This window comes from Botrytis porri, assembly GCF_014898465.1.
Source record: "Botrytis porri strain MUCL 3234 chromosome Unknown BPOR_020, whole genome shotgun sequence".
NCBI classification, from domain to species: domain Eukaryota; kingdom Fungi; phylum Ascomycota; class Leotiomycetes; order Helotiales; family Sclerotiniaceae; genus Botrytis; species Botrytis porri.
This window is the reverse complement of record NW_024066094.1, coordinates 137,220-151,548: the sequence shown is the minus strand read 5'-3', so window position 1 is coordinate 151,548 and position 14,329 is coordinate 137,220. Positions and strand designations below refer to the sequence as shown.

The following is a 14,329-nucleotide window of genomic DNA, read 5'->3' as shown; positions in this document are numbered from 1 at the left end:
TGAGGAAAACGAGCCATGCAGATATAGCATATTGTGATACGACGCCCTTCAAATCGTTAGATATCATATATATTCTCTTCTTCCAAGTAATTGAAGAAGACAAATTCCTCAACACACTCATTTTTCCTATTCTTGCTTTCATAGCAATTGTCTGTCCTTACCTTGAAGTATTGAAATTCGTTTGGCATTTTCATTCCTCATTTCTCATTCATATTTTCTCAACTCTTCTAAAGGGCACTCGAACAACAAAATGCAGCTCCTACCATATCTTTTAACCACAGGCCTAATTAGCCAGGCCGTGGCCGTGAGCATGAGCAGTCGCTTCACTGTTTCATCTACTTGCTCAACCTCCAAGGTAGATGACATGTTGAGTGAAACAATCGACATGGTAGATACTGCTATTCAAGGGATTGATACGCTTCTCAATGCTGGAGTTAAACTCAACCCAAATGTTGCATCCGCTGCCATAAAATCTCTTACGAAGGCTGCCACCACCGCTTGGGGAGTTACAGAACCTAAATGGTGGTCATATTCATTAAGTGCAGCTGATACTGCTCAACTAAAAGCAGCCCAAGGTATGTACCAAAGCACAGTCTAATTCAGCAACTGAAACCCCAAATCTAAAAAATATATAGCAAATTATCAAAAGCTCCACTCAGCCTTGAATTCCGGAACTGGAATGACCCCAAGCGAAAACACATTATTCTGTGACGATTCAACATTAAAATGGACTACTGTATGCTTTATCATCACTTGAAGAGATACCCAATCTAACAAAGTCCGTAGAAAGCAATTGATATCTTCCCAGATGGAGGTACCATGACCACTGAACAGTACTGTGAGTATTAAATTAATTGTGTCATGCAGCATTAGCTAATGAAGCATCACAGTCAAGGCACAAGGTCACACCGATACCAGTGTTGTTAAAGGATTATGGAAAGATACAGACCACAAACGTGGTAAAAATTTCAATTTCATCATTGACGAATATAACGGAGGTCAAATGTGTGGAACAAAATCTGCCGAAGCCATCACATACTGGCAAACCGGAAACATGTTTATGTGCCCCAACGCATTCAACGGTGCAAACTACAAGACTAGCTTGAAAAGCATGAGAACTTCGACAGCTCAAGTTGAATGGAATGATATTCGATCACTTCCTGGAACATTCTTGCACGAAATGATGCATTTCCTCGATTTGAAACCACATGGTAAGTTTTCCTTGTACTGTGAGTTAGTTGGAATCCTGCTAACAAGAAGAAATAGTTGTCGATCAAAAAGTTACTGGTGATACTGGCGGACAAGTCGTAGCTTATGGTCTGATTGCAGTCTGGATGCTGGGTGGTAAAGCTGGAGAAGAAACTGTGGATAGGTCAAAGGCTTTGACGAACGCCGACTCTTACAATGTCTTCGCAACAATGGCATATCTCCAGTCGGCAGAATTTATTGGCTAAATAGAAGGATTGAAAAAAAAGAATGGGAGAAGGTGTAGATAGAAGGACATCGTCCAATATTCATCAGTTTGTCGGTCCTGTTTTGCTCAGGACGTTCTGCTTGCTGTGCTGTGGAGGCGGTGGCATGATCAAATATGTAGGTTAGATGATGCGCCTGTCTCGTTCGAGTAGAAACTCATAGAGCACCAGCGTGCAAACTACTAATCTCTCGAAGTTCTTGCATAGAATTTACACCAATTCATAACTTCTAATATTGGATAACAATGTATCACCGCCCCCAAGAAATTGACACATAAGACGAGCCAACATACACTTTGAAAGTCATATTTCGGGCCCACTACCTCAACCTAAAATTATCGAGCAGAAGCAAAGTAATCATGCCTGGCGGTAATAAGAAACGGAAGTATATTCAGGCGAGAGATCCTGCCACTGGCAGATATTGTGCCGCGCCCAAACCTGAACCTCCAGATCCAGCAACGGCAGCCAAAACAGTGTTCGAAGAACAGTACAATGTACTACTTGATAAAACTGTATGTTCAAACTTCCCCGACTGAATATATGTATGTATATTTCAGATCTCTGACGATCTGTTTCTAGCATCATGATAAAGAAGAGTACCTGGAGGAGTTGAAACGGGAGAAGTCCAAATTTGAGCAGAAAGAAAGGGAGGTCGAAGAACTTGAACGAGAAGTTGCAAGATTGACTGAAAACAGCAGAGATATTGACAGGCAGAAGCAGGAGCTTGAAGAGAGATTGGAACGTCTCAAAGAGGTCGAGCAGCAAAAGCAAGAAGCCGAAAAGATTAGACAAGAACAAGATAGGAGAGTAGCACATCTGCAGGAAATAGTTCGGGAACATGGTCTGGAGGAAAACAGCAACATTGCATGGGACGGCAATTTCAAAGAAAAATTGAAGAGGGAGTTTCGGGATCGACGTTCGAACTTTTACACCAGCGTTAGGGTACTAATTGTTAGATGGGCTTTGGATGATTTAGGTCTTTCTGGACCAGTCGACAATTTGGCAAAAGTATTCGAAAAATCATACAGGTTCAACGTGGCGAAGTTCACCATACCAGATGTTGATCCGGCGAATGCATTGTCTAGCCGAGTCCGAGAGTCTATAGGAGATGATTCTCCGGATACACTTCTCATCTTTGTGTACATTGGCCACGGAAACATTGAAAACAAGAGCCATGACGCTATTTGGTCCGGGTAAGCTCACGGCGTACCGCCATTGCTCTCTTCACCTAACAACAACACAGAAGATCTGGTGGTCCTGGTATGGTTTCTAGTGGTATCCAGACCCTCCTCGAGGAGTCTAAATCAGATGCCCTTCTGTTGTACGACACGTGCCATTCTGAAAATACTGCTATATCCCTCAGCCCTTCAGCAGGAAGTGTAACGGAGTTAATCGCGGCATGTGGATTTGAGGCAACTACCCGGTCGGGCAACAACTCTTTCACGGCCGTATTTACACGCGAGTTATCTTCTGCTGCAACACAAGGAGCTGTGTCGGTTTCTAGACTGTACAATCGAGTACTTGCTCGTCTGAGAAATAATCGGGACCGCAAAACAAATGCGACACCCGTTCGTTGCACGTTGGTATCCGACGACGATCGGACATCCATCATACTCGAACCGTTATTGCCACCCCCAGTCACCACGTCTCACCAGTCTTCAGAACTGTCAGATGGCGTGAATGCAGTGTACAATATTGGAATTGTAAAAAGAGGATTGAAAATGGGTGACACTTCTGGCTTTTTGGAATGGCTGTTGCGAGCTCCATCTAATGTTATCGACATCCAACTACATCGCATCCACATTCAAAAGCAAACCTCATCGATCAACGGTCACGAATCTTCGCATGATGGTCATGAGCCTTGATAGAGGTCTTCAACTCCAGAACCAACGGTATGACACGATGCCATGAAGCTAGAGTGATAGATGGTCTTTGACTCAAACTCCATAGTGTCAAGCTAGAGGATCAATCTGATCGCTGCACTTGGTAGCGCACTGATTATCCAGATATTGAAAACATCACAAGTCTTCTCTTATCAACTCCTGGTAGCTGTTTTGGTGACATTCTATAATTGCATGTGGTATGCTCTTGGGGGTTTGAGCGGCTTTCTGGAGTAATTACCAATGATAAAGTATTGTTTTAGAACCTCGGCTATTATTGTTAGGTGCAGTATTGAGGATTTTGTAATTTAAAGCCCTTCCTGTTGCACCTCTCTTTAGACGCAAAAAGGATGATAAACTGAATTCTATTAATTCAACTAAATAATTACAAATCTTCAAAAGTTTCTGTCAAAAATTTCTTGCATTCACGTGATTGATATATTTAGGCTTCTTCTCTGCTATTACAGCACAACCTAAACCCAGGCTCTCACAACAACCATAACTCACTAATTCATTAAGCATGGCGGATAGCACACAGCCAGACCGCGAACACGGTCGGAGAAGAGATTCACGTTCCAGATCACCTAGGCGACATCATTCACATTCTCATCGGAGACGATCATCACATAGTAATCATCATCGAAGCAAACGACCGACCGAAGCAGTACCAGAACTTCCATATAATTGTAGGCCGATCACGAAAAATGATTACGAGACATTCAAACCAATGTTTGCATCGTATTTGGATATTCAGAAAGGCATATTTCTGGACGAGTTAGGGGAAACAGAAGTCAAAGGGAGATGGAAGAGTTTCCTTGGAAAATGGTAATCGCGAATTCTGGCTTCGGCCCAAGAAGGTCTTGGAATACCGGCTAACATGTGTGAGGAATCGTGGAGAACTTTCAGAGGGTTGGTATGATCCATCAACATTGCGAAAAGCCCAGGAGTCAGCAAGAGAATACGAGGAAGAAATAGCTCGAGAGTCAAATCCGGTCCAATCGAACGAGCCTCCGTCGACTTCGAGTCAGCGCGAACCCGAACAGAAAAACCATGGAGCAGAAGACGACGGAGATGATAGTGATGATTCAATGGGACCAACGTTACCAGGGGAGATTGATAAATCTAGAAGGAATAGATCGGGACCCAATATACCGAATATGGAAGATTTAGAGCTTAGGAGAGGTATTTACACAGGCCAGTGATAATTAGAAGAACCGCAAAGTCTAACTGTTTCGCAGAAATGGCTCTTGAAGATGGATTAGCGCGCCGCGACGACATAAGGTTTGAGCGGAAAATTGATCGCAAACAACAAAAGGAAGCACTGGATGAGTTGGTCCCTCGTGCTGAAGCTGGGACACGAGAACGGCAATTGGAAAAGAAGAAAGAAGTGAACGAAAAGATGAGATCGTTCAGAGAGAAATCTCCTGGTGCGGCAGAAGTTCCGGATACTGAGTTGATGGGCGGCGATGAAGGAATTGAAGGATTTAAGAAAAAGAAAGAAGAATTCCAGCGCAAGAAGAATGAGAGAGAGTTGAGAAAGGAAGAAATCATGAGAGCCAAACAAGCCGAAAGAGATGAGAGGCTACAGGAGTACAAACAAAAGGAGGATGGGACTATGGCTATGCTCAAGGCTTTGGCTAAGCAGAATTTTGGATGAGCGCATTCAATATGGTTAACAGGACAGAAGGAATTCATACGGCTTTGGGAAATCAAGTCTTTGCGATTCTCTATCAAATGAACTGTATTAATACCTGCCTTCTCACCAGAATCCATCGTCATGTTTGAGAGAATCTCATTTCTCATTCAGCCTTGTGGTCCACAGCCTTGTGAATGCCGAGTCGGATAAAATAAATCTATCACTTCACTTCACATCCATCTCAACACAACACAACACAATACAATCAATTCAACCTACATCAATGCGACATCTCTCCCAATAATCTGTCTGTGTTGCTGACCTGTAGGATTATTTGATATCACAAATATATCAGATGGAGTAATCAATCGCCGTACCCGCCTGAAAGTAAAGTATTGACAGGGGCGAGGCTGCCATCATGGAAATCATTAGGAAGAGGATGATACACACTGGACTGAGGGTTAATCGTCTGCGTTGTTTGAATGAAGTCAATCGTAGCTCTAACCTATTTCGCCACTCAATAAGCACAACGACAGTTCGAACTGCGAAACAAAAATCCCAAATACCCAAAAAACCTTCCAGACCTCAACAGCAATACAAGTAGAGCTTCCACCTGAGCATACCGTGCGAGATTTCCTGCTAACCCCCCTGCAGAACTCCAAGTCCAAGACAAGTTTTGGACCCTGCTCCACCCCCTCCTTCCCCTCCACCATCAGCGAAACAACATCCACTTCGAGGCAGGAAATTCGCCTTAATAGGAAGTAGTATCGCTGCTTTGATATTTGCTGGCTACTCTTCCTATTTATTTGTTCTACTCAATAAGGAGCCTATCGAATCTTCTTCCTCTGAAGTTCAAGCTGATGTCTCATCCCGCTATGACACCATTGCGTCTAAATTTGATTCGGAAGTTGACTGGACAGAATGGAGTATGGGAATCACAAAGATGCGCAAAAAATTGGCGCAAGAAGCACATGGAGATGTACTCGAAGTATCTATTGGTACAGGCAGGAATTTAGAGTATTATGACTGGGATTTCAAAGGATTCAATGGTGTTGGGAAACTCCAAAAAGTGGGTGGTATTAAGAAGGGGAAAGTCAAGAGTTTTACGGCTGTTGATAAAAGTGGTGAGATGTTGGAAGTTGCCCATGAAAAGTTCTCGACAATGTTTCCAGGGGTCTTGGGTGTGAGATGGATAATTCAAGATGCTTCCGAGAAAATACCAGGCCCCCCTCGAAATGCAAACGAAACAAGCGGGAATAAAGACGCGAAATATGATACGGTCATTCAGACTATGGGATTGTGTTCCGCTGCTGATCCGGTACGACTATTGAAGAATCTAGGAGAGTGCGTGAAAGAAGATGAAGGGCGCATATTATTGTTGGAGCATGGAAGAGCAAAATGGGATTGGCTAAACAGAGCCTTGGACAATAGTGCAGAAGGGCATGCAAAGCTTTTCGGGTGTTGGTGGAATAGAGATTTGGGAAAGATCGTCGAAGAGAGTGGGCTTGAAGTTGTGAATATTAAAAGACGACATGGTGGAACGACCTGGAGGATTGAGTTGAAGAAGCCCAAAGCCATACCAAAAGACAGTGGCGTGGAAGTTGCGACAGAAGAAAAGACACAGGAGGCAACTAGAAAAAGATGGTGGTAAATATCAATCGAGGTCGCCTTCCTTTGCACTCCTCTCTCTCACTGTACCAACATATCAACGAATTACAAACATATGCGCTGGAGTTGTCGTATTGTCAGAAGGCGATATCATAGTAATCGTCCGATGTTCTGCAGGATTTGTACCCATGCTGCAGTAGCTATGTCCATGCTTATTGGTTGCCACCAATCGCTCTTTTCTCAACTGGCCACCCTACACTGTTCAGCCGGCACAACCGAACGAAAATGACAATCGAAGGAGGCCAGATGTCTGAACAAGAATGGTGAGTACGAAATTGATTTTAGAAGTCTAGATGATTCAACTTCTCCTTGGGTTTCTCTCAAATCTCGACATCATTCAGAACCTTGGGCTACTCACATGTTTAGCAAGATCAGCAGAATGTCAATTGACGTCCTTGTCCATACGCCGCAGACGTTATGCGTTATCCCCTGTACGGAGATCCCGCTGATGACGTCCGTGAGTTCTAGAAAATTATCGTTATAATTACATGAACTCAGAGCTTCCTGGATCTTTGCCCGGTAAGACGATTATGATTTCGATCGCCACGTTAACGAGTTGGGATGCCATGCAACCTTCAAGTTTCACAACCATTCGTTTTACCCTTATCTTCATTCGCATAATTACGATTTACAAAATGATACATTCTCATATCTAGCCATCACGTGCCAGGGGTCTAGATAGGGCGTTCCCCGGCCGGAGAGTAAGGTTACAGTATAGTGGATCTTTACTAGTCCGTTTAACCCTTCACGGTCCCGTGTCAGTGTGTTAATGTGGAAACTAAAATCAGTTTAACAAAATCCTTTTACATAACAACTTCCTTGACTTGCTACAAACATGCATGTTGATCATCCAAAGGCGCTTGACTATTTCCTTCTTGTCATTCTCTTATCATTTTGCGGGGTCGACAACCTTGTACGTACGCGGTGGGTAAAGTATTGCCTTCTGGGTATTACTCGTATCTCTTCCAATTTAGATAGTGAGAAATATGTAAGTTAGATATCTCTCTGTCGCTTTTCCTGCTTCTTTCTTCCTGCGTATCTTCACCTCTTCTCTTAATTTTCTCTTTCACATTCGGTAGTCATGCCTCATCATCATGATGCCGACGCCGATGCGGCTCAACTGGCTGCTCATGGTCACAAACAAGAATTGGAACGCAATTTCTCTTTGCTTTCTATGTTAGGTCTAGCATTTGCAATTCTTAATTCTTGGACTGCTCTAGCTGCAAGTTTAAGTGTTGCATTACCAAGTGGTGGACCGACTTCAGTACTTTGGGGACTGATTAGTAAGTTTATTTTCAAATCCGTATTCTATCTACGGACTTGATGCTGATTATGGTTTGAACAGCCGCCGGAGTATGTAACTTATGCCTTGCCGTCTCTCTTTCCGAATTCCTATCCGCCTACCCAACAGCAGGTGGTCAATATCACTGGGTTGCTGTCATAAGTTGGAAGAAATATGTTCCTATTCTCAGTTGGACCACTGGATGGATCAATGTTTCCGGCTGGATTGCACTCGTCGCCTCGGGTGGTCTTTTAGGCTCTCAGTTAATAGGAGGAGTTATTTCACTCATGCACCCAAATTATGAACCACAACGTTGGCATCAATTTCTCCTCTACGTCGCATACAATATCATTGCCTTTGTCGTCAACGCATTCATGACATCGCTATTACCTCTCATCACGAAATCGGCATTCATCTGGTCGATTTTCGGATTCGTCGTGATTTCTATTACCGTTTTGGCAACAGCTTCTCCAGATTACAACGACGCATCTTTCGTCTTCACCGACTTTATAAATAGTACAGGATGGCCTGATGGAGTTGCGTGGCTTCTTGGTTTGCTCCAAGCTGGTCTTGGGTTGACTGGTTTCGATGCTGTCGCTCACATGATTGAAGAGATTCCAAACCCCGGAGTTCAGGGTCCAAAAATTATGATTGGATGTGTTTTGATCGGTGTCTTTACAGGATTCATATTCCTTATGGTCCTGCTCTTTGTAGGAGGTGATGTCAACGATGTTATTGAAAGCGCTGCAGGCCCATTACTTCAAACTTTCTACCATGCAACTGGTAGCAAGGCCGGAGCTATCTGTCTCCTCATTTTCCCACTCGTCTGCCTTCTATTCGCGACCATCTCCATCACTACAACCTCCACGCGTATGACATATGCGTTTGCTCGCGATAACGGTCTTCCTTTCTCAAGAGTCTTTTCTAGAGTCCATCCAAAGTTGGCTCTTCCACTAAATGCATTGTACCTTACAATGGCATGTGTATTCCTCTTTGGACTCATTTTCTTGGGTAGCTCATCGGCTTTCAATGCAATTGTTAGTGCCAGTGTTGTGGCTTTGGGTGTCAGTTATGCCATTCCTGTCGCAGTCAATTGCTTGAGGGGGAGAAAGTGTTTACCGGAGACGAGAGCATTCAAGTTATCGGAACCAGTGGGTTGGGCTTGCAACCTGGTGAGTTCTCTCTAATCTGCTGATCATACTATTGGGACAATGTATGCTAATGAGACAAATAGGTTGGCATTGCATATGTGATGGTTACCACAGTTCTATTCCTCTTCCCACCCGAATTGCCAGTTACAGGAAGCAATATGAGTATGTTCCATCCCCCTATCTCCCATCTTAATTTCTACAATACTAACATATCACACAGATTACTGCGTTGTAGCTTTCTTCCTCGTCTTCGTCATCGCAGTAGTGCAATGGTACGTCGACGGCAAGCAAAACTTCACAGGTCCAAGGATCGATATGGATGCTATGCAACATGGGGAAGTGGTGGGGATAGTGGTTGGTGATGAAACTAGTGGAACTCCTAGTGCGGATTTTGGGGATGTAAAGGAAGTCAAATGAACTTGACGCTTTACGATAGGAACACTTACATTTGCATTATACATACATCAAGTCAAAGATGTACAATATTTAGACAAAAAATACGAAATTATGAAATAATCCGAAAAAAAAAAATCGCGAGCATGAAAGACGCGTATGCTGGCTGATCTTGTGCCGTCACTCCGGATGATGTGGAATTTTTATTATTTATCAATTCATCGTTCATCAACAGTCAAACTTAAAGCCAAGCCGAAGGTAAACGGCAGTGCCCGAGAATGGGGGTTTCCGAACCTGGGAGTTCCAGGGCTTCAAGGCTTCAGGGCTTGGCAGGTGTACAGGCTGGGTATGTGGGGCCGGATAGATGGAGTTTGTGGGGTAATATTCGGGAAGAGAGAACTTTATGTCTTGGTGGCTTGGGAGCAGGAATGAGTACCGAGTCATGAGCCGTGGAGGTGATAGGGGTGTTGGGTGTGAGGGGGGGGGCAGTTTTGGTTTGGGGATGATTTAGAGGTTTCGGGGTTTCTGGGGAGGAAACGGAGGGAGAGACGACTTGGTACATGAGACGGAGATTGGGAAGTGGGAAGTGGGATACCATGTCTTGATATAAGAGTCGTGGGGAAGTTTGGGGGGCGTCAGAGGGCGTGGTTGAGGATTGGATGTTGCGGGAGTCGCGAGTGGTTCTCTTTGGGAAACTAACTTGCAAGTGGTGGAAGAACGGTTTCGTTACGTCACTTGCCTGTACGCTCAACATTGGCGTTAGAAGGAGCCAGAGTTTGACGTGACCATTAGTCAGTCAATTGATGCTATTTTGATCTGGTCGCTGATACGAAGTGACAGCCTGCTCTAGGAGCGGTACCTGGATATCTCTCCACATACCCGTTTATACCGTTTACGCCGTGTCAGTTGAGACTAGATTAGTGAGAATATGTAACCTTTACAAATGATTAACATAAGTGGGATTGCCTGGTCAACAGCCTAGTCGAACTTCCACTAGGATTCACCAATGAGAGTGAATTAGCAATGCGAATATAGTCATCCAAATCTGGAACAAAACTCGGTTCTGGACCCAGAAATATAGGATGCTTAAACGTGACGAGGATTGCGATATCATGATGAGTTGATCGGGACGTGAGTTAACCTCTATTATTTCTAGAGATAAAAGTGACAGTGGCACCGAGTAATAGAGAACTATCAACTAATTCTTAGAGACTATTATCTGTTATTAATGGGCCGAAGATAAAGAATACCTTCCATAACTCTCTAGCTAGGAATTTGCAACAACATATTTCGAGGTAGTATAAACTTTCGTCTAGGTTCTCACCGTAGACCTCGATTCGTCGTATTTCCGGCAGAAGAGTGTGGAGCGTAGGAAGCTTGCAGCAAGCATATCTTGATTGAAATTGGTGGATCCATCTACGTGTGCGGTGAATGCGGGCGTGTGTTATTGGGCAAATATCCCGGGTGCATATGATAATAATCATCCGGCTTGCCAGTTGTAGTAATACCACGCCCTTCGAAGTATCTAAGAATAGTAATTCCAATAGAGTCTAGCGTGCCTTTGAGATGCTCTAGCGAACTAGAAGGCTTAGCTATCAAATGAAACAGGAGGGACGAACATGGTAGCCGGGAAAATGATAATAACATCGTTATGTTTGTAAAAATACGAAGGTTTTTGGTGAATAATCTAGCCACCTGCCCTTGAGGTGCTTTGTCCAATATGTACTTTCAAGAACATAAGCGATGCCACCTTCTCTCCGGCAAAAGAATAACGAGATCATGTTACACCCGAACAAACATGGGACTAATTACACCTCCAGAGGTGGGCTTTCATATACACCAGTATTTCGAGACATGTGACTATTGAGAGCTTAAGCTTTTGCCTCCAGAGCTTGTTTTGAATCTTTAAGGAAGTCAAATCTGCACTTGCAGCTGCTAGCTAATCCTAGAAAGTATCAAGAGACGAAAGTCGGAGCCAAATAACAAAAGCCACTCAGAACCCTTATGGACTGATGAAGTAGTGACCAATGTCTACTTTTCAAATCATCCTATGAAAGGAATGTACCGGTATCATCGAGACAGACATATGCAGGCTCCGATTGTGTACATGGTTTGAGGAGCAGCCATTTCTTCGTAGGACCCTATTCTATGAATCTCCTCATGGAGATTGGATGATGTGCTTAGTATCAATCGGCTACAGTATCCAAAACCACATGAGGTCATCTATCAGTAACATGCGCAAGCAACGGCGCAGTGGCAGCAAGACAGAAGCCATTCTCGATCTAGAAATGAGCTCATGAAATATATCGATATCACTTCTGTTCGCGATTGTTCGCATTCGTGTGTTAAAACTGTGCACTGGTATACAATTTCGCTGAAGAGCTATTGCATTGGTATTGTTGAGAAAGTTGATTCCTTACATGAAATCATGATGTTGTAGTGCAGCATGAGTTGTGTTCTAGATTTGAAGGTATGTAAAATTAGCGATCGCTAGCCTATGACAGTGTATAACAGGTTTCCTTCCTTTCCACCTCAAATATTCATACAACATTCAACCACGACAACCTCTTAGGCAACAACAATCACATTGACAATGGACGACGATGATGATTTCGGTGCAGATGCAGATTTCCTGACAGCTCTCGCACAAACCCCTGTTACAGCTCCATCTACAAACCGCGTTCAACAACCTACCCCGCAACGCGTCCAACAGCCTACTCCACAGCGTCTTGATCGAGCACCACCAACAAATAATGCCTCCGCAGGTCCCAAAATTGTTCAACCAATTCCACAGGCTATCGCATCGCGCTCTTCTGGCTCGACAATTCAAGTATCTCTGCGGCAGAAAGGAAATCCAATACTGATAAATCTCAAATCGTTTCCATGGGAATACTCAGATATCCTAGCTGATTATGTGCTTGGTACAACAACATGCGCACTCTTCCTATCACTCAAGTACCACCGATTACATCCCGAATATATATACAATCGAATAAAAGGATTACAGGGTAAATACAATCTACGAGTACTTCTTACAATGGTTGATATTGGAAATCATGAAGAGAGTTTAAAGGAATTATCCAAGACAAGTTTGGTGAATAATGTTACCGTCATACTATGCTGGTCAGCTCCTGAGGCTGCACGATACCTTGAGTTATACAAGAGCTACGAACATGCAAATGCTAGTGCTATAAAGGGTGTTGAAAGTAAGAGTTATGGAGATAAAATGGTAGATTTCATTACCGTTCCAAGGAGTATCAATAAACGAGACGCGGTGGCATTGGTAGATGCATTTGGAAGTATCAGAGGTGCTATTAATGCAAGACCTGAGGAGATTGCTGTTGTTGATGGTTGGGGAGAGAAAAAGGTTAGAAAGTGGTGCGGGGTTGTTGATGAACCATTTAGAGCGCGAAAAGCAGCTCGTAGGGGTTTGGGTAGGAAGGAAGTAACGCATGATGGGACGGGGCGGCCAGAAGGAGTTTTAGATCGTGCTATACCTTTGAGTCGTGTTCCTTTAAGGGAAATGAGTTCATTGGGAGGAAAATCTACTGAATCCCCACATCGAAGTCAAAATCTTGCCGAGGAACGACAGGATGAACGAATACCAGGCGATGATGATGAAGAGGCTGCAATCTCGGCCGCTCAGCAAGAAGAAGAAAAAGCAGCCGGAGAGAAAAAGAAAGAATTGGCGAGAAGAGATGAAGAGCTCAGTGGAGGGGTCGCTGCAGCTTTGGCAAAATTACGAGAGAAGCACTGAAACATTTGAAAGCAAACATATTATATCTTTATATGTTCATCTACATTGAACATCTCTGGCCGGCAAAGGTAATTCTATATCACATTTGAACGCCTCGGAGAGTTATTTGGCCCGAGTCACATTTTAGTTGGCTAGCCTACCAATTCACAACTGCGTCAGATGCAGATTTGACGATTTTCATGCTCTCGATAGTATCTGTTCTATATGCGCACCCAGATCTTATACATTGCTAGAGATAGAGCATAGATCAAACCAATCAATTTATTGCACAAAGTTTACATTCAACGCAGCTCTATCATGGCACCGGGACGTTTCATAGAAAAACTCTGTGGACTTGCGAAAGTTCCTTTTCCTGGAACAGTCATGTAATACTGGCTTCCTTGGTTTGAGCATGGCGACCAACTTTGTGAAGGTCGAAATAAATTCTCTCCTTTCTCCAAGTATTCCTCCGGACTTTGGAAGAATAGCATCATGTTCATTCCTCTCCTCAGACTCTACGCTTCATTTTCCGTATTGTCTTGACTAAGGGACCTTGGCGCCTTTTAGCTGACATCTCCCTTCCTTAACCGTTTCACCTGGGCCAAGTAATTCTCTTTCATAGATCGGAAAACTTCTTGGGTTGTGCCATTCATACTATAAGGCATGGGGTACTGCAAAACTCTCATTCGTCCATCTCTCAAATTCCGGGTATAAATCCATCCAGATACTTCGCCTCGAAGTTTAATAGAGATTTGCATATGACTTTTTTCTTGGTGGGAATCTTCGCAGTGCTAGCGGGATGGTTTCAAATTCTTAATAGTGAAAGTATCTACATTGGTGTGACCGGCAATAGGAAGTTAAGGGCCAACCGTGCATTCTGCATATATGACTGGTCTTCTCCAGAGTTCTCAGTAAGCTTCTCATCAAGTCATACGTCTTGCTAATAGTATCTATCCGGCATAAACTTCGACATTTTTCCCGTGTAGATTTCTGCTACTCGTTATCTGAGCCTCGTTCTTGGATCTGCGCTTCTGAGAACGCCTCCAAAACCCAATGCTCCAGTTTCTACCACCTCTATAGCCAATTTATACAAGAATGAGAGGATACATTC

General features: G+C 43.6%; 7 protein-coding genes across 7 annotated transcripts; 6 read left to right on the top strand and 1 right to left on the bottom strand.

Moving 5' to 3' along the window:
- Positions 1–250: 250 nt before the first annotated feature.
- Positions 251–1,454, top strand: EAF01_011199 (uncharacterized protein; the record flags this gene model as incomplete). The annotated part of the gene is made up of 5 exons (XM_038919456.1): positions 251–575; positions 636–736; positions 787–838; positions 891–1,211; positions 1,267–1,454. The coding sequence occupies 5 exons, from the start codon at positions 251–253 to the stop codon at positions 1,452–1,454; spliced, it is 987 nt and encodes a 328-aa protein (XP_038764970.1).
- A 377-nt stretch (positions 1,455–1,831) lies between these two features.
- EAF01_011198 (uncharacterized protein) lies at positions 1,832–3,337 on the top strand (the record flags this gene model as incomplete). Its single annotated transcript, XM_038919455.1, has 3 exons — positions 1,832–1,984; positions 2,052–2,665; positions 2,716–3,337. The coding sequence occupies 3 exons, from the start codon at positions 1,832–1,834 to the stop codon at positions 3,335–3,337; spliced, it is 1,389 nt and encodes a 462-aa protein (XP_038764969.1).
- A 535-nt stretch (positions 3,338–3,872) lies between these two features.
- Positions 3,873–5,009, top strand: EAF01_011197 (uncharacterized protein; the record flags this gene model as incomplete). Its single annotated transcript, XM_038919454.1, has 3 exons — positions 3,873–4,177; positions 4,239–4,534; positions 4,591–5,009. The coding sequence occupies 3 exons, from the start codon at positions 3,873–3,875 to the stop codon at positions 5,007–5,009; spliced, it is 1,020 nt and encodes a 339-aa protein (XP_038764968.1).
- Positions 5,010–5,406: 397 nt separating this feature from the next.
- EAF01_011196 (uncharacterized protein) lies at positions 5,407–6,639 on the top strand (the record flags this gene model as incomplete). The annotated part of the gene is made up of 2 exons (XM_038919453.1): positions 5,407–5,588; positions 5,643–6,639. The coding sequence occupies 2 exons, from the start codon at positions 5,407–5,409 to the stop codon at positions 6,637–6,639; spliced, it is 1,179 nt and encodes a 392-aa protein (XP_038764967.1).
- Positions 6,640–7,737: 1,098 nt separating this feature from the next.
- On the top strand, positions 7,738–9,506 carry EAF01_011195 (uncharacterized protein; the record flags this gene model as incomplete). Its single annotated transcript, XM_038919452.1, has 4 exons — positions 7,738–7,939; positions 8,002–9,110; positions 9,173–9,251; positions 9,310–9,506. 4 exons carry the CDS (start codon positions 7,738–7,740, stop codon positions 9,504–9,506), a joined length of 1,587 nt encoding a protein of 528 aa, XP_038764966.1.
- Positions 9,507–9,801: 295 nt separating this feature from the next.
- On the bottom strand, positions 9,802–10,236 carry EAF01_011194 (uncharacterized protein; the record flags this gene model as incomplete). Its single annotated transcript, XM_038919451.1, has 1 exon — positions 9,802–10,236. The coding sequence occupies one exon, from the start codon at positions 10,234–10,236 to the stop codon at positions 9,802–9,804; it is 435 nt and encodes a 144-aa protein (XP_038764965.1).
- A 1,839-nt stretch (positions 10,237–12,075) lies between these two features.
- Positions 12,076–13,239, top strand: EAF01_011193 (uncharacterized protein; the record flags this gene model as incomplete). The annotated part of the gene is made up of 1 exon (XM_038919450.1): positions 12,076–13,239. The coding sequence occupies one exon, from the start codon at positions 12,076–12,078 to the stop codon at positions 13,237–13,239; it is 1,164 nt and encodes a 387-aa protein (XP_038764964.1).
- Between the last annotated feature and the right edge of the window lie 1,090 nt (positions 13,240–14,329).